Source organism: Fulmarus glacialis, unplaced genomic scaffold (assembly GCF_000690835.1).
Source record: "Fulmarus glacialis isolate BGI_N327 unplaced genomic scaffold, ASM69083v1 scaffold13999, whole genome shotgun sequence".
NCBI classification, from domain to species: domain Eukaryota; kingdom Metazoa; phylum Chordata; class Aves; order Procellariiformes; family Procellariidae; genus Fulmarus; species Fulmarus glacialis.
Genome location: NW_009232773.1, coordinates 72,265 through 92,018, shown reverse-complemented (window position 1 = coordinate 92,018; position 19,754 = coordinate 72,265). Strand labels below are relative to the sequence as shown.

General features: G+C 38.6%; 1 protein-coding gene across 1 annotated transcript in view; it reads left to right on the top strand.

The window, feature by feature from the left end:
• LOC104082088 (CLIP-associating protein 1) overlaps positions 1-19,754 on the top strand; it is a 72,138-nt gene that overhangs the window by 7,903 nt on the left and 44,481 nt on the right. The window contains exons 5-10 of the mRNA XM_009585065.1: positions 1,977-2,084; positions 10,014-10,117; positions 13,537-13,781; positions 17,476-17,539; positions 18,913-18,915; positions 19,154-19,317. Of these exons, the coding sequence (XP_009583360.1) occupies positions 1,977-2,084; positions 10,014-10,117; positions 13,537-13,781; positions 17,476-17,539; positions 18,913-18,915; positions 19,154-19,317 (688 nt within the window). The remainder of the gene's footprint in view (positions 1-1,976; positions 2,085-10,013; positions 10,118-13,536; positions 13,782-17,475; positions 17,540-18,912; positions 18,916-19,153; positions 19,318-19,754) is intronic.

Genomic DNA, 19,754 nt, shown 5'->3' with positions numbered 1-19,754 from the left:
CTTTGTTTCAAGCAAGTATTTGTGTGGAAGACTTTAGAGTGTTACTTTCACCTGTAGTTCACCTGTCAGCTTTTTTCCTTGTACGTCTGAGGTGGGATTATTGTACTCATGGACCCTAATTTCATCTAGTTCGTATTATTTAGTCCATCTTATTTATTATAAGATCATCTAACTCACTCAGAAGTTTTAGACATTATGGTGATATAACCAACTTGGTCAATAACTCATCTTGTATTGTCTGACATCAAAGTTCAACCATCAGAACCATTAATTCATCTGAGAGATATGAGCTAGGTTTTGCAAAACTGGGAAGGATTTGACAAACCAAGAATCTGGCAGTAGTCTATATTTCGATTTTAAAGCCTAAATGTGGAGGTTTCTATTTTGTTCTGTACTGTTTTGCTTGAAAGGATACTAATAGATTCAGTGTATATGAGCCCACAGAAGCACTGTAGGGGAACTTTATTAGCTTGAGTCTAGGCATTTAAGTTCTGCATACAAGCCAATAGAGCTTTATAACAATATATATATTCTGAAGCATGCAAATGGCACTATTGTTATAAATACGATAATACTGTTAAATTATTAGTATAAAGCAGGCTCCTGTTATGTATATGTGCCTCTGCTCCATTGTCATCAAAGCTGGTAGGTTAGATTTTACTCTGTATATGAGAAAATTCCTTAAAGGCTTTTCCTAAACACTTAAAATATGCTACTGCTGTTTCAAAACAGCAAAGGAAATCCCTTTAGTCATTAATTCTTCAAGGTAAAATCATGACATTTAGCTGCTATTCTTTTACCTAAGAAAACATTGCATTCTCTACCAGGCATAAAGCTTATTAAATAACTCTCTGCAAATATCTTTCCTATCAAAATGACACAGAATTTGCAGAGGAATAATCCAGTTTTAAATACCTAAAATGCTCATTTTATAAAATCTTAAAATTCAAATCCTTGATGTTAAGCAACCTTCTAAGGGCCTAACTCTGTTTTTCCTACTTGGACAAAACTTCCACTAAAGTCAGTGGGATTACTTTTTACTGTGAAAGCAGCCTAATCTTGTATCTTCTACTTTGCATTTGGCCAAATGAAGAGTGCGTGTATGATGAGTTCCCATGACACAGCTGACAGGCAGGAGCCTTATTAGGCTGTGGGAGATAGAACACTTGATAGCTGCGAGACCAAAGATAAGTCTTGTTGATGTAGGGGTTTGTCAAAGTAAAGAATATAGTTTAAAGCTCCCCTTAAGTGCGCATATGTCTCAATCTGTGTGCATATAAAACCATAAATACAAAGTTTTAGAAATGTTTGAGGAGCAGAAGTTAGATAGCTTCTGTTAAAGATCTGAAGCTGCTGCTGTCTTAAAATTCAAACCACTTTTTAACCCGTCTTTCAGGTATTCAGGTTCTAAATGCTTTTTCCCAGTATCTTTCATTGGAGAAAAATATCTCCACAAGTCTGCACAATACACCTTTTTTCCTTAGGATATTTATTCATGGCGAAACTACCCTTGTGAAAGACAAATCTATGTAAAAATAGCATATTGGTATTGTGACTACTTTTAAAAATTTTGACTTAGTTAAAAACGCTGCTGTTTTGTTCCAGAAGGGTTTCTTATAATTAAGGAAAAATTATTCCAGAAGGGTTTCTTTTAGCCTCATCTGTTTTGCATGTTTTGTAACAGTAGAGCTCCCCTAAATGATTGAAGATTCCTGCTCTACTTGAATAACGAAACTTGAATTGCTTAAGAAAAAAGCAGACTGTCAACTAGACATTCAATGCTGCTGAAATGTCACATCACAAACACAGCTCAGCGTGTAAGGTAGTTGGTTTGTAAAGAGCCTGAGCAGGCTGCTGCAAATTATAATTACTAATGTAATAATTACCATAACTAACAGAAATGTGACTTGACTTTGAGCTTTCTGTCCTCATTAAACTTGTTCACCTTCTCTGAAACTCTCCATGCTGCATGCTAGCACGGAGCAGTCGTATCCCCCGACCCAGCATGAGTCAGGGGTGCAGCCGTGATACCAGCCGTGAGAGCAGTCGAGATACAAGCCCTGCTCGGGGCTTTCCTCCACTTGGTGAGTACATGTAGGCATTGGAGCTTTAAGGGTCAATTTTTTTTTCCTTTTTCCCTTGTTCTGATTGCCTTTTTGAGACACTGCCAGGTGGAATGAGCTTGTTTCCTGTCCCCTGTTGGATTCCTGACACGCTCCCCGTTTCCAACCCTGTTTTCCTTCTGTTTTCTTCTGCATGCTTCAATTCTGGTTCTCAGCATTTCACTGTTAGTAGGAAAATAGTTTAGTTTGAACTTTTGTAATTTTTAGTTTCATTAAATCAGCTTATATGGGGCTGCTGTGCTTCACTTTACAGCACTGATGGAAAAATCTACGGGAGAGCAAGCCTCGATTTTCCAGGTCACAGTGAAGTAGTTGGTAGCATCATAGCCTGTTGTTGACTGACTCTAATTATTCATGATCTGATTTTCTTACAGCTAGGTACAGTAACAGTATATCATTTCTATACTAAATCCTCCAATAGATATAGAACCTCTGTTGTGTAGAGGTTTTACACAACACTATCAATCATCAATTAACAAGTTGCACGTGCCATTTTATAGGAAACTTCTTCAAATCATGGAAGGGTTGAGGTTTTAGAGGAGCATCGTTATCGTGCAGTTTAAGTGTACAGTACAAATAGAAAATCTCATTACGCTTACCACGTGCAGAGGTTTTTTTCTGCACAAGGCTGAAAACAGCAGGATAGTTAATGTTTCTGATCAAATACCATATCATATATTCAACCAAATACATTACTTGTATGAAAGATTTGTTTGTCATCTCAGACACAATGAAATGTAATTGATCTCCAGGCCCTCTTCATTTATGTAGTAATTTCATAGCTGTGCATGTGGTATTAAAAGTGAGAAAAAAGCTCTTACAAATTTCATCAAGGCTGAAAAATGTTATTACAGGATCTATTTTGCACGTAGTGACAAAATACAGGTATACGAAGTAGTGTGTAAGCGGAACATACCATTTTAGGCTTAATTCTGCAGCTTTAATCCAATAGTGAGAAAAGGTTATGAAAAATATGGACAGATGGGCAAAATTTTCCTGTTTGGCTCTCATACTTGATTAATAATAACTTGTACTTTAAATAATCTTTTAAACTTACGTAGCTGTTGTCATTATTGGTTTGATTATTCATCTCAATTTCAAATGCTGTCAGTAGAGAGGCTTGTTGTCTTCGTCCATATGAAGACATTGGCAAAATTCCTATTGATTTCAATGCTGTAGAGTATAATCTTCAAGTTAATATAAGAGAGGCCTTTGGGTTCAAAATGTCATTATTTTGAACTGTAGTGAGCTATAAAATAATCTATTTGCTTTATCTGTAATATCTCAAATTTTGGTGAAAAAAGAGAGGAGTTCAACTTAACATTCAGAACTTGGTTCATAGCTCTTTAAGACAAATAGATGAACTTTTTATTGATTAAATAAAACTGATTTGATATCAGAGCCATAAAAGAACAGTAAATAAGCAACTGCAGCTCATTATTAGTTACCTTAGTCTAGCTTCAATTTTGGAAGATTTTCTCCAACCAGTGTCCAAGCGGGCTGGATTTCAGGGTTAATTCATCAGTGTTCTATGTCATTGTGCTGTGTTTCATTTGAGTGAAAATACATTAATTGAAATACTGTCTTGAGCCCTTTTTCTGAAAAATAAATGCAGTGTACCGGAGTCGCAGTTGGTGTGAGTTTGGTACACCACCACCACTGAGTCTGACTTGTACGCTGAATATAAAATCTCAGTTACAGATGTCTATTACACTGGTTGTAACAAACTTTATTGTGGGGAGGGGGTAATTTCATTTTAACTAATTGTATTTAATTACCTGAAGATTATTGTGTTTCTAGAAATACATTTGTTACAAAAGCCATTAAGGGAAGGTGGAAAGGAAGTATCAGTATAATAGTAACCCAATATAGTTGTTATCCTATTGCCTTTTTTCTTGTGTTTTCATGGAAATGCTTTAAGCTCGAACATGTTCATGAACTTGTTAATTATGTAGTGTGTAATTCATCTGAAAGAAATTTATATATGTCAATTTAAGCCAAACCAATATGATTCTATTAAAGTATTTTTTGAACCCAGTTAATCTTACATTAATTCTGAGATAATATAATCCTACTGTGCATGGTCTATTTTTGCTCATAAAGATTAACTTGTATATTAGTGAATTGTACTTGACAGCTATATGTAAATGATAGGATTCTTGCATTTAATGGTATTATGGTCAATGTCAACACTGACATCCTGACCTTGCAAATTGCTCTGCTGTGCAGGTATGCATGTCTGTGCCCCAAACGTCTTGCTTCCTAAGTTAGGCAACACCAGTGAAGAGTCATGCTACACTCAGCCTCCTTGCAGAGATGTGATTTTTTTTGGTGGTGGTGGGTTTTTTGTTTGTTTGTTATTCCTGTTTCTTCACGGGCCTTGATCTTGCAGTGACGTCCACAGGGGCACAGCGTATGGCTTGGGAGAAAGCATTTGCGAGCTCAGAATCTTAATTGTGAGGTTCAGTCCATAATCCTGCACTGATCCTGCAAATCTTTCATGAGTTACTTATGGTGTCAGTGGGATTGTTCTCTTGAATAAATGCATGTGTTCTCCATTGTTAGAGACCACATTGCATATTCTGTATAGTTTTTCGTCAAGCTCTCACAGCTGGGAAAAAACTTAAATTTTATTTTTCTCACTTTGCTGATTTCTACTTTATAACATTAGTATTTGTGTTTATGAATGCTTTGCCTTAAACAGAAGACTTATCATTTTTCTACTGCACACGTATATGCATAATTGACAAAGCCTATTTGTATTAGAAGGTGATTCTGCTTTATTTTTTCAGTTTCTTGACAGTACTAGTAATGATGTTAAAGCAACAAGGCCTTCAGTGAGTCTATGGTGATGAATTGCTCAAATGAGTAATCAGTTTCTTGGGTCAGTTGCTTTGAGCTAGGTGAGCATGTCATTGCTAGACACAGGGAAAACCTCTTTAGAAAAACTAAATTTCTGTAATTTGGAAATGGCTGGACCAGCTTTCCATTTGCTTTCATAAAGAACTCACCTTTATGCTGAATCCAAGAACTGAAAACCTCTCCAAAGGCATTTTGTGATTCATGTGCTGCTGACAACTGGGAATTAAGTGGGAGCTATATTTGGCTCTTCTGCTACTGTGTGTGCTCCGTTGCTATTAACAATTTGTATACATGTGGTGTAATTCTAGATAGGTGTATGATGTGCATATTCAGATTATCTGTGTATGTACATACTTAAATTCAAGAAACATGTACGCAAAAATTGTTAAAAGCAAGAGACTTTTGGTAGTAGCAACAGCTACGATATGTGTGTACGTGTGTTTACTTGGAAAAGAAACCCAACCCAAAGACCTATATGCAGTGGTTGGCTCCCTGTATGACTCTTTCTACTTCTGTGGTTACTCATTCTCTTTGTTAACGTTGTTTTTTTATGCATAGGCTAGAATGTTGTGGAAAAATACCTGCAAGCACAATTCCTAATCATTCATCACGGCTTCACTTTGGGGTTTAGATCAGACACATCTAAACCCTGCTCTGTAGTGATGTGCTCCACGTTCTCATGATGGCCGTCTTCCAGCTCTGTGGGTCTGGAACGTGACTGATGTGCACTGGGGTTTTTTGCTGAACTGCACCGGGTTTGGGACCGTTACAAATGAGTTTTGTCATGCATTGTGTTTACGGTCATGGGGGAAAGCGGGGGGAAGCTACAGATGGAGGAGTCGCTGTGGGGCTTGCACTGTATCTGTTATGCATTCATATACAGCGTCATTTCCCTGTCACTATGAAACACCTTTACTGGTAGCGGTCACACGCATCCCCCTTTGGATTGTGGCATTTTCTGTCTCTGGTTAAATGTGTGTTAATCCTGTGGGTGTTGCCATTCCTTCTACTTGCAGCTTCTCGACGTCATTCCAGGTCCACTAGTGCTCTCTCCACTGCTGATTCTGTTGGGCAGTCAGGTGAACAAGCGCTAACTGCATGAATCCGCTTCTTATACGTAGTCTTGTTTTACACCATCTTAACATTTGCTGTCATGTGCATCAGCCAGCACTTGGCATGTGCTTCTCACCGCTGTGGGGCTTTCTGTTCTGTTTTGTTCAATGTGGCTTTTTGTTTTGAATTTCATTTATTGGATGTTTTTAATTTTATGTATTTTAGGAACATTGTGAGCAGTGTTTAAACAAAGGGTGATCCAGGGCTTTCTCAATTCTGCTGTAAATTGGATCAGTTGTGCAGCATGGGCTAAATCCTGACTGATGCAGAGTACTTGCAACTTCTGTTTATATTTCCTCTTTAGCAGCATAGCAGTTCCCAATGCCTAGGACCGGATCCCAGAGGGCTTCATCCCATTTATTACTAAATATTCTGGACTCCGCTCTCTGTTAATGAAAGTGCTTTGCGGGATCCTCTCCAAAATACACAAGAGCAGCAAGAGTTAAGCACCTGATGTGCTTTCAAAATGAACTTTGGAGGATAACACATGCTGATCCATCCTTCATATAATTCTGAAGGCCTTGTCCCAAGTACATGGAAGTTGTTGAAAATATTATTCCCTTAATTTCACTGGGCTTTGCATCAGGATATTAATGCTTCCATATAATGAGAAAAAACTGCAGATTCCAGTGGCTTCTTCCCCACCCCTGTGCTGGATTTGCAGTTATGGAGAACCTGTAACTCCCTTTGGAACCAGGATATTTCTCTGGGAGTCTTAAAAAGAAGTGAATGAGGGCTGCTAGCTTTGGGTCAATAGAAACTTTGTTGTGGGGACAAAGATTATGTCGAAGATGAATGAGGGCTTCAGTGTTTGCTTGGAGGCTAAAATTGCATAAGGAATTAGTGATACTGAAAGTTATTTAATTAATTCCCTTCAGGTAGGGAGTGAAAAATACTCTGTTTCTCTTAAGTCTAGTTAAATGGCTGTCACTTACCTAAAACTCTCAAAACATTTCCCTAGTCAGGTTACTTGGCGGAAATTATGCAAGCTGATATGACTCTCTGGCATTTTTCAAAGTAACAATTTGAATTTGTATTTAACAAAAATACTTGAAAAGATTAAAAAAAACCCTCAGTTGTAATACAGATTTAAGCTTTGCCTTCAACTTCCTGGGATTGTCACTTCATGCTTTTCTCCTGTGATTTGGTACAAAGCATAATCAAATTGTAAAGGGCTACGTGTGTCCTAAAGAAGGCCAAAATCTCCCTAAAAATGGCAAAATCGGGCCAAAAATGGTTGGGAGTTTTCACCAAGTTTGTAGCAAGTATAACGAATCTAGCCAGGGAGACAAGGGAATGTGGCCAGAGCATACTCTGCTTATTTCTTGCCCAGTAACATTGGGCTTGCCTGTACTGGTTATTCCTGGAGCCAGATGTGTTCCCAGCCCCACATTAGAGAAAGACCTTAGGAGAGACCTCGGCATAACTTGTGCACTCAGGTATGGCAACAGTGTCTGGGGGAGAAGCCCAGAGTGACTTGGGTCTTATGAATTTAAATATAACTGAAAGAAGTATTTCAGAAAGTTCCTGATAGCCGTGGAGACAGATAAAAGCCAGCATGCCACACTGTACTTAATTTGTTAAAAAAGCTCCATTTTGTTTCTTTATGCTGGGTATATAAACTGATGTACAACTGAATTACTTTGTCATTCTGTTCTTCATTTTAAAAAAAACAAACTATCTTCCCTTTTCTAATGTAATACTAAATTAACATGAAAACAAATGACAATGGTATTTTTTGATGCTGTTATTTCAAAAGTTAAAGCCAAATTCTGATCTCAGTAACACTTGAGTAATGTCATTGAGTTGGGTTTAAATATAAAACTGAGTCCAGAACTTGTCTCAACATTTACAGCCCTTGTACTGTACCAGATATCATTTACACTTAGGAAAATAGTTGTCTTCTGTACATCTTTGTAGTGTATATCTCTGTAGTAGTGACTTTAGTTTCAATCAGACCTAATGCATTATCATCTTCTCTGTGCTTCTATTAAGAGTGTACAGATCTTTCCATTTTAGGGATGAAGTACTGTTTCACCTAATTATTTGAAATGATTCTTCAACCCAAGTGCATTAAAAAAGGGGATAGTAATAACACATACGACTTTTATTTCTTTGTGAAATGTCATGATTTGATTACTTTTTGGCAGTAGTTCCAAGAAGTTTGGTTTTTTTTTTTCCCCTTGTAATGTGTTTTGTAGAAAATGTGCTTTTGTTGTAAATCAGAAATGTCTTGTCTGGGTACGTAACTCTGAGAAACTGTAAATTTTGATAGATAACACTTCTATTTGAAATAAATATTAGTCTTCAGGATTTTTTTTTTTTCCTCCTCAAAATACTTCAGATTTAAAAAATCTTCCCTATTTTCCCTCAGTAGCTTAATCTCTGACACAGTTGGGTAAAGCTTTGGAATTAGGACAGTAGAATGGCAAACTTCAGTCTCTGCTTTAAATTATGCTTGTCAGTGTGAGCTAATTTCTTAAAAGATATTTCAGTGCAGTAGATTTTTAAATAAGAAAGCAATGGAATTTTGTGATAAGCGCAGTGTTTTTCCAAAAAAATACAGTAAGCTGCTGAATATCATGTTTGACCTCAGTTTTGTGGAAATCCACGATATAGTTACATGTTTTGATAAACAATATTTTTGCTTCATTAAGTTAAATATAGATGAACTAATGAAAGACCTGTGTGACTTGATCCTTCTCTCTTGCTGCTTGATGACTGCCTCCAATGTGGATCGGCTGAAGGTCTATTAAATGGGTTCATGCAGCTGGATTTGTGCACCACTGAACTTGCCAGCAAAACTCTTACTGGCACATGTGGCTGCAGGGGAAAGAGGTGTAAACAAACAGGAAGGGTATTCCCAGTCCTTCTTGAGCAAAGACAAGCCCACGTGGAAACAAAAACTTGGAATGCCAAAACCAATCTCTTGCTGCTTATAGACCGGAGCCAGGATCCCAGTGATACAGTGTCTGACCTACCCCATCTAGAAGGACTGTGCTGCCAGAGCCGGGCCTGTGATACTCAAGTCACTGATTCTGTCATATCCCTGCTAGCATGGCTTTCTGAATTTGGCCTTTGCCCAAAGAAACTAATCTCAGTAACTTTTTTGGTAGATTAGGCAAATGATAAAGTAAACTAATTAGTATTAGGAGTGTAAATAGCATTATGGACTCAATCCTGTTGCTTTGGATGCCATTGAGAGCTTTGCCATCAAATTCAAAGGGAGAAAGATGATATTGTTTGATCAAAAAAATCAATTTTGATATATCATAGAGCTTTTAAATGGCATTTAAACTGCTTCTCAAGAACAGAACAATAAACCAAAAATCGGACTAACTTCACAAGTTACAAATAATAAACCTTATTTTTATACTGTGGGGCGTAGGGGAATATTCTACTGGTTAACCAACCCTTGAGACATAAAATAGGCTAATCTGGTGCTGCTAGTCTTGCATCCTTGCCTGAGAAAAAGCTGCAGGATGCATGAGTGCCCAGGTATTAACATGTTCTGACACTGGGCATAGTTCTGTCTCTCTGAAGTTAACGAGAAGCTTTCTCTTGATTTCTGAAAGTGCCGGATTGGGACTGGCATGTCTGCCTCTGACATTAAAATAAAACTTTGAAACAACTTCAGTGTAAAAAGAAACACAAAATAGATATCCTGCTTCCCAGCTTAAAAAAGAAATTTGAAAGTTGCCCTGAGGATCCAAAATTGTCTCTGGGGCCCAACAAACAATAGTTTGTTTCTTACTCTAATGGCAAACTCTCTAGAGCTGTGGATAAAAGAGTGTTTAATGGAAAAGCACTGCAAGTTCCCAGAGCCCATGGGGAGAGCTGCTCGGGCACCTGATTAGGATTCCAAGTGAATGTGAATTCATTTAACAGTCCCTTTCAATGTTGTCTTTTGTGCAGACCGGTTTGGACTCGGACAGCCAGGCAGGATGCCTGCTTCTGTGAATGCCATGCGAGTCCTGAGCACAAGCACAGATCTGGAGGCTGCTGTGGCCGATGCACTGGTAAGAGGAAAAATACAAAATGCTTCTGACACCGGAGAGTGGCTTAAAGTTACCTGTACGTACGTTCTCCTCTTTCTAAGTAGCTTTGTTCTGATTGTGCCAGTGTCTGATGCTGTAGTTTTACCTTTTGCTGGTTTTGTGTTTGGGTATATCGGCAGCAATATTTATTTCCTTACTCCATGTTAGTTCTCCACAGTTATCAAACAGACCACTGTGCTTGGTGCTAGAGCTGCAGGATGGGTTGAATCAGCTGTTTGCCTTTCATTGGCTGTCAGAGGATGAACGTGGCACTGTGGGGTGCTCGGCACCTGCGGGATCAGGGATTTCCATCAGTCCTGTTACCCGCATGAAGATTTTGTCAGAAAAAGAGTGTTCTCTGTTAGTGTCAATTCCCGATCAAGTTTCAACAAGAACTGAGAATTTCACGAGTTCCTGCCCTGTATCATTTGCAACTGGCTAGATACTCGGATCAGCTCATAACTTGGCTTGTCTGTAGTCGGTACTATCTCATGCAGTTAAATTTAAGTGCATTTGTGTAGTGTGCTCCTCGTACTTTCTAAATAGTCAGTGCATTTCCAAGCAAATTTATTGTCACTTTTTGAAATTTTATTGTCCTGTCTAGTCTTACTGTACTATAATATCTCTCGGGTAGAACCCAGAAAGTGTCTTCTGCTCTTCAGAAAACAAGTGTTAAGATAAGCCTTTGGATTTACCTTGGGGTTTTGGGGGAGAGAGCTGTGTAGAGGCAGGAGCAATTATTCTACAGCATTACCTGGATACCAGTGTACCTTCGATCTTCTCCAGCTCTAGACCTGAGCTGAGGGGAGGATTTCCTGATGTATCTGAGGCAGGTATCTCTGTTGAGAATGAACCATGTCCCCAGAGTTTGAGGGATGTCCTTTTTCCTAGTTCACTTTCCCTGAGGATGGCTAGCATAATTTTTCTTTTTATATTTAATTATTACCCAGCTCATGTCACTTCCATTTCTAAGTGATTATTAGAGTACTCCTAGAGAAATGTCTCTTTTTACAAAATCTACCGTTCCATAAAAAATAAAAGTACTTGTGAACAATGTAGCAGTAGGACAGTATATAATAGATGGCACTGTTGCATTTAGTGGGCATTTTCATTATCAAATACAACAGCTTGTGAGGCAGTTTCTGCTCTCAACACCTCAAATTTGCCACTAGAGCCATTCAGGGCATAATTATAGGTGATGGTTTGCCTGTGTAAATGAAATCAGACTGTATCCCTGAATGGGTGCAGTTGCTGAATACAGGTTTCTGGAGGGAGGAGAGGTTAAGAGTGAATTGAAACACCATTGTGATCACTGAGATGTCTTTGGATGTGACTTAATCTTCAGCTAGACTTACGGAGCTCCCTTTTAAATATTCCACTTTTATAAACTAAATAACATTATACTGGAATGCTAAAATCTTAGAGTTGAACACTTAAAAGGGAAATCCGTAAGTGTAGCTGGAGACTAAGTAGTGCTACTGCCTACATTGTCAATCTGAATTTGAATGACTTCAGGGGATTCAATGTCATCTTGTTGTCCCCTTCTTTCCCAACACACCAATTTGCTCTTGGTTGTCTTCTGTGACAACAGACGATTTACAAACTTGGTTCAGGCTCCTTCTGAGAGAGAGGAGTCTGATGCCAGCTTTTACCCAGCAGCCTTGTTTTTGGATGAGTATTCTTTTCCCTGTAGTAGGAAATGAACTTCTCCAAAGATGGCTTCAGCCAAATACTCAGTTTAAACAAAACACAGTGGGTCATTTTGTGACCTCTACTCCATGTGTACATTTCAGGATCCACTGCTTCTGTTAGAGAGCTGGACTTAGCCTAAACCCACAGTGTCTATACTGGGAATCAGTGCTCAGATCAGTCAGAAGAGCTCAAAGGGTGATGGAAACTTTGGCGTTAAGTAAGGGCTTTAAGCCAGGGGGTCTTAAAATAAGCTAAGCTTCAAAAAAGTGTGGTGTAAGAACTGTGGGTTGAAAGAGAACTTGGTTAAGTGAAGTCGATTAAATGTGCTGTACTGTAGATAGCGGTTTCCTGACATCAGAATTTCTTTCCAAGACTCTAAAATCAAATGCTACTGATAATGTGTGGGGAAATAAATCACTACCAAAAACTCTGGTATCTTCCAGAGCAGCGTTTCTGAAAAGTAAGCAAAGAGGTGCTGTATATAGATCTGTCATCAAAAACCTTATTAACAGATAATCTCACTTCCAAGCTTCCTAACGGACATAGTAGGGTATATGAGTAGTGCAGCAGTTAGGAGATGAAGCCACGCGTTATTATACCCACTTTTATTTTGCATAAACTGTTTTGTTTTTTTTTTTTTAATTTGCTAAGACACATTTGCTGTACGTTTTTGTTGCGAAAACAAACCCTACATAAGCTTCTGACATAATTCTCTATGCTTTTTCCCACCCTTCAATATTTTCCTGCCTACAGCTGTTAGGAGACTCCAGGAGCAAGGTACTAGTGCTTTCTTGACTTTTTATTTCTACTTTCCAACTTTCCCCACCCTGTTGCTAACGCCCATGATACTGCACTTGAGTTAATTTCTATGCTTCAATCCTGCAGTCCTAGTGGAAGCAAAACTCTGCTGGCTCCACAAGTCCAAGAACTGCAGGACTGGACACTGGAAGGAATTCTGTAGCAAACGCTTTAGAATATAGGCGATCTTTTTCTGATACGTTGTCTTATCAATCCTGTTCTTTCAAGGTTCATTTAAGAGTTTGTTTTGCAGTATAGTATGCAATTTGTTTTGCTATCATAATTATTCTAATATTCCTTCTAATATCGAGATTGTCAAAGATGTACCTAAGGGAATTAGGTCCTCTAATGCCATGCTATGGAAATGAGTGGGATTTGAGTACTCAACTCCCCTAGTAGCCTCTAGAAAAATCCTAGCCCAAACTAACAGAGAAATTGTCATCTCCTATACCCCAGTGCATTTCTAGAGTCACTTCATTATCAATATCAAAGTGACTGTGCATGCCAGCACAGATTCCTCAGCTCTTTCTTCCTTATCTTCTTTTTTTTTTCTCTTGAAGTAGAGATTGTATCATCATAGAATCTGTAACAGTGGAACTGACCATTATTGACAATAAAACAACATATTATTTCATTACCAGTAGCTAATTCCACTGGGCATAAGTATCTCGCTTTCATGGTGGGGAAGGCAGGCCCTGCTCCCTTTAGTCACTCGAATAGTCTCATTGAAATCAATAGGATCTGTCTTGCTCTACTGCAAGAGGTAAGCAGGCAGTGCTTGCTGACGTCTTTGAACACTTATGTTACTGTAACAATAGCATTAGTCTTTCTTTTAATGATTACGGATAGAATGTTTTTCTTTTGGTATTTTGTAACTATATATAACTTAGTCTGAGTTTCCCCTTTTCCAGAAAAAGCCAGTGAGAAGAAGATATGAACCCTACGGGATGTACTCCGATGACGATGCTAACAGCGATGCATCAAGCGCTTGTTCGGAGCGCTCCTATGGTTCCAGGAATGGGGGCATTCCACACTACCTGCGGCAGACTGAAGATGTGGCCGAGGTCCTGAACCACTGTGCCAGCTCCAACTGGTCTGAAAGGAAAGAGGGGCTCATAGGTCTTCAGAACTTACTGAAAAGCCAGCGGACACTGAGGTGACCTTGATAGTTTTATAGTGTCGGTCATTCATGAGAGGTGGCTATAGTCAGAAGTTAATGATATGTACCTGCCTTATGTAGACAGATAGTATCTTTCACAGTTGTGAAGACTTTGTCTCCACAATGTGGGACTTCAGTTACTTTTGGAGAAATTTCTGCTATGTCATCAGTATAATTTGTGTTAAATTTGTAGCAGTAATGTAGAAAGGACTCGGGTAAGCATGCTATCTTCTCTTAGCCTTCCTCTGTCTCGTGAAGACCTCCAATGGTAGGTGCTTGTTGCAGCACAGTGAGATTTCCCACAATGATGGTAATGTAAATGCACTGAAAGGGTGGTACCATTTTTACATTTGTCTGTTTGAACCTTCAATATTTTTTTCCCCAGCAACTTAGTTGGTGAAGCAAACACTAACTGCACTTATTCTAAAATGACTTAGGGTGTGTGTGTTTCAAAGATGAGATCAGACGATGCTCTCACTTTGACTCTTTATGAAGGCTGTGTCAGGTATAATTATAGATATTACTTGTAACTCTTGAAAAATCTTGTATCAGAAACTTGAGTCTCCTATAAATGGTGTAGTTTAGAACATAGAGGGAAGTTTCTTAAGGCAATGAAATAGGTGTAGCAACTCTGAAACTTTGCTTATGGTGGGAGAGGCAGACCTTCTTCCCTTTTTGAAAGCCAAATAAACCCTTCAAACACCTTTGGCATGTCACACATTAAAACAGATCCTAGAATTACCCAGTAGTCATGTGGAAACTTCATATGGCCACAGGTCACGTTAGCAAAAGACAACTGGCTCTCAGGCCATGGGCTTTTCACCCTTAGTTTATGGTGAAAGTCTTTGGAAACAAGCTGTTTATCTTTTGGCTCCTTTGAAGATAACATTCACAAATAGCTGCGACGTTTTTATTTTCCTGTTATGAATATTATGTACTTAAATTATAACCAAGTTTATAAGTGGTTGTTATATGGTTTATAGCTTACCTACTTGGATTTGCGTGATTGTTTCCATTTTAAAAGGGCTTCTCTGGCTGAAAATATTTGATGGTTCACGTTAACAGACTGAATGAAAATGTACTGAGGGCAGGCCTGGAAAAGTTATTCTCCTGCCATCATAAAAATATTCTAGCACTTCACATGATGTGATGCAGTCCTTAAGTGGGAAGTGCTACAGTTTTTTAATATGGGTAGTTAAAGTCTCTAGATAAGAGATGCTTTTTGATGTGGTCTGTTTACGAGTCTTTTAAAAGATACTTCCCACATGTATGCTGTTTTTTTTTTTTTTCTTTTTCTTTATTTTAACGAACTGTCTGGAAAGACTCTGGCACCTCATATACTTGCATGAAAAAGTTGAGTGAGACTTTGATTTTGCCACAAAGGCGTGTGAGGATTATAACCAAGGTTTTGAGTGCTGTTGGGGATAGTTCCAAGGAAGGAAATGCTGAGAAGGTTGGGTGATTAAGCTATTTATCCAGATCAGTAGCTCTTAGCAGAAATGCCAGTAGAATTCAACTATTGTTTTCAATCCTGCTGGTTGCAGTTTTTGAACTGTACTGCTGTCACTAGTCCCTCAAGCTAGCACATTTACTTAGCTTTGATCCTGAATAGTTTGTAAACCTGTCCCAGAAACTACACCCTTGCAGAGTTATTTTTTTAATTCGATACTGGTTTCAGTTCTCTAGATTGTATTTCCTTTCGGTTTGCTTTTGGTCTGCTTCCTCCTTGGTTCAGGGTTGATCTGGTGCCTGTTCTAATGATTAGATTTTATCATCCTGTTTGTTCCCACGGCATCTTGCAGAACATCATCAAGGTCATTAGTCCAAGGGGCAAGTCTGTCTGTCTTCTAATTAAACCTGATACCTTCTGATGTGGTATAACAAGTTTAATACAAGGCAGTGATGTGACTAAGTTTTCTTTAGTACTCTGAACTGAAAAGTGGCTGATCCTACATTAGCTGGGATTTGCGTATCCAGAAAGATGTGCATGCAAAGTGGTATGGCACTTACCTATCCTCTTTGTTTCATACAGCTTCATGTGGTCTAGTTTTCTAAGGGCTCCCCATAAGGTCGTCTAAATAAAACAAGGCCAACAAGTCCCTTAAGGAAATATTCTTCCACTGCCTGTTTCAATTTAGTACTTGCATTGTTACCTCGGGTCCATGAGCTTTTGGAAAGAGACATGCTTATACTTGCTGTCTTCATGTAACCTTTGTCCAGAAAGAAAATTCATTAGAGTAATAAATAGGAGTTCATTCAGAGAGCTGCAATCTGCATGAAGTCAGGAGAGTGTTGTAGAGTTTTGAGACTGCGCAGTCTCATCCTGAATGAAGCTGACAGCTTGCTGTGGCATCGTTACAAAGACTTTTTCCTCTACATCAAATTCTTAAGACCATTGTTTTTCTGACCTTTTAACATTTGATCAGCCTTTCATGCATAGGTTTATTTGAAAAAATGTCCTATGTTACTTATAAACAAGCTAACATAAAATAATTGCAGACTACTAGCATATTCTGGCCTGTTCTTTGAAGCTTATTTTGAAAGAGAGGGAGATATGTTGGCGGATTGTAGAATTAACGTCTTTCGGGAAAGAGGGTACCTGTAGTCAAGATCTGAACGGCTGTTCTCTGAGCAATTGATGTGCATTTCACTAGTTGCTCTAATTACATAGTAATTGTGGAAAAATATCTAATTGCATCCATAGTATGCAGGAAATGTTACCTAACTGTCTTGCTCTGTTTTGGTTGCACGGTAAACAAGCAAAACTTCTGCATTCTTTGGCAGTTTGCCTTGCAGGAAAACTAAGACTTGTCTTTTCAATACATTGCAAATAAAAGCTTTGGTACCAAACAGTTCTGCATTTGACTCAAACTCAGTATCTTATGAAAGGGATCCATCCGTCATTCTTCCCAAACAGTTCTGCATTTGACTCAAACTCAATATCTTATGAAAGGGATCCATCCATCATTCTTTTTTCCCCTGGCATAAAAAGAGCATGACTGAGCACCTAATAATCTCTTACTAATAGGAACTTAGATTGTGCCTTGATTTAATCATCTTCTGATTTTCTAGGTTGCCCACTTGTTAATCTGTCTTCCATTTCTATGTATTTGTTGTCTCAATGTGCCTGCTCTCAGACTTTGGAGTCAGTTCTGGTATCTGTTAATACTGTGTGATTCTAGACTGATTTTACTGAAGCAACTGACAATGTAGACCAAAATATTTATGATTAGCATATACACAAACAGCATGAAAGTTCTGATTTTACTTGAAAATTTGAATTCCCTGACACAAAGGAGACTTGAGTAACCTTCTCGTAGGCTGCAGAAGACCCGTGTTTCAGTGAGTCAGCGACCTTGATGCAGGCAGAAAGTAAATAGCTCCCAAATGTGCACATTTCAAGTTGTCTTCTGCAATCCAGAATATAGAAGAAAATAAAAGCAGCAGAAAATATAAGTGTCTGGTTTATGATTTTAAAAAATGTTTATTAGATTTCTTAATGTAAGGCTCGTGATTCCAGCAGTTAAACTGGAATGCCAGTTAAGGCTTTGCCTAGGTAGAGTTTTCAGAAGTGCGATTTAACTGACATTTAAATAAAGAAGGTTAGATCTTTCAGCTGTTAATATTTATTAGCTTTTTTGCTGCAACTAGGGCTTTAGCATTAATATCATGTTTTATTTATGTATTTTAGCCGAGTCGAGTTAAAAAGGCTGTGTGAAATATTTACTCGCATGTTTGCTGACCCTCACAGCAAGGTAAGATCACAAAGACTTGGCTCACTCTCTGATACTACCACGTGTGCACATTTGACACTGTTCCAAGATGAATGTTTTGTATTTCTACCCCTGCCATCTGCCGGGGGAAACTGGCATTTATAAATCTCCTTGATTTTTATCTGTTTTACAGTACAGGGATGTGTCTCAGTCTCTCTTATGTTGCTAGGAACTGGTTACTCCGTGCTTCCCAAGGAGCAACCTGATGCCTTTCAGATGTCAGCTCCTGGAGCTGTACAGTTTTATCTGTACTTCTCTAGGGAGTGTCTTGGTGATTCACAGTAGCGTGAGGTCCACGAAGGGTATCGAGCCATAGTTCAGCATCATGGTTGCTGGGGTTTGTGTATTGTCTACACCTGGGAGCAGTATGGAGTCTCACCAAGATATTGCTCGGGATCTCATAAATAAATGTCTTTAATATAGCCACTTCGCCTTCTTTCTAACACTGACCTTTGAAGTTAAAGGCCATGGCATGAATTTACAGACATCTCTCAAAAAGAAGCAGACTAGGGAATGGGGAGGTTGGGCCGACAGGCACGTTCAGACCCAGTGGTCTTCTGTCGACAGGTGAGCGGGAGCAGGGAGAGGGGAAAAGGGAGTTTCATGCCCTTTCCTGAGGAGGTTTGCTGGTTGAGGGCGACCAGTAATGGCTGGGTAAAAACATCTGCTCTTGGGTTAAATACAGTTTGAGAAAGAATAAGTTGTATAAATATTTGTACTTCAGACCACTTGGTAAACCAGTTTTAATAAACAGTTGTCAGGTGGAAATCCCCTGGGCAGGCATAGTCGCCTGTCACAGGTCTTGCTCGAAGTGTGTGTTTTTGGCCATAATTATAGCCTGGACCAGCTGTCCCATAGGCCTCACTGAGTGTGGCAGTGCCTACCTGTAAGGTCTTAATGCTTTGGCTGTCAAAGGTTCAGTATGTGTTCTGGAAAGAGTGAAGGTGTAGCTATTTGTTTGCAAAATATTTCCAATTTCTGAGTAAGATGAAGGTCTATTGCACACTGGACTCAAGTATGTCCTCTGTGGCAGCGGTGATCTGTCACCTGCACTGCTTTTATAGAATTATTGCTACAAACTCATTAGTTGTGGTGTTAAATATATGTAAACATTGTTACATATAAACATATATAAACCCATGTTACTTTCACGAATGAGGAGAGTGGATCTTATCCAAGGTATATAATGTTTTAAGTAACTCCACTGAGAAGAGATTGTGTTTTAAGAAAATGTAAACTTTCAATGAATGCATCTGTTGACAAACTGCATCTGAACAACCAGCCTTGGTCACTATGTGTGCTAACGAGTGGTTTGTTTTGTTGCATGGCCTGCTTTGCCGTGGAATTCACAACAGAGAGTAAGTGTATTCTACCCCTTTACTTCATTTGTTTCATGTGGTATTTTAATACGACACATTTTAGATGTGTCTTGTCTGATTTTTTTTTTTTTTCAGAGCAATGTAGTCACTAAAATCTTTCACTCCTGAAACTGTCTGTAACAAAATCATCCTGAAACTCAGATTGTAAACCCCTCCCCTTTGATTATTTTTATTTAAAGTATGGTATTCCTTTTTGTGACACTTGTTTTGTTTATAGGTCTTCAGCATGTTTCTGGAAACCCTGGTTGATTTCATCATCATTCATAAAGATGACTTGCAGGATTGGCTTTTTGTTCTCCTGACTCAGTTGCTAAAGAAAATGGGAGCAGATTTGCTGGGGTCTGTGCAGGCAAAAGTTCAAAAAGCTCTGGATGTCACCAGGTAGAGTACTCAGATGGCAAATATTATGGAGGTTTTTACAGGATTTCAGGAAGGCATCTGATGAACAGTTTAGAAACCTAGCAGTGCCATATATTTTGAGGGCTCAATCTTGACGAATACCAGAATAAAGGAGAACAAAGTTATGTAACAATATTTCAAGCATTGAATTAAAAAGGCCTGTCTCTTTTCTAAATAGATAACTTTAAAGCATAACATTTAAAATGTGTAGCTGATTAATTTTTTTAAATTGTTTTTTTGCTGTGCACGAGCTTTGATATAAATTTTCTCTTTGATTGATGGAAAAAAAATATTTGCAGTATTCAGAATATGAGTGGTGCTTTACCACAAAGTTTAGAGCATCTTTCATGTTCTTCAAACAGCAAATAACAGTAATGTCAGGATAAAACCTTGAATGCTACTGCGATGTGCACACCAGT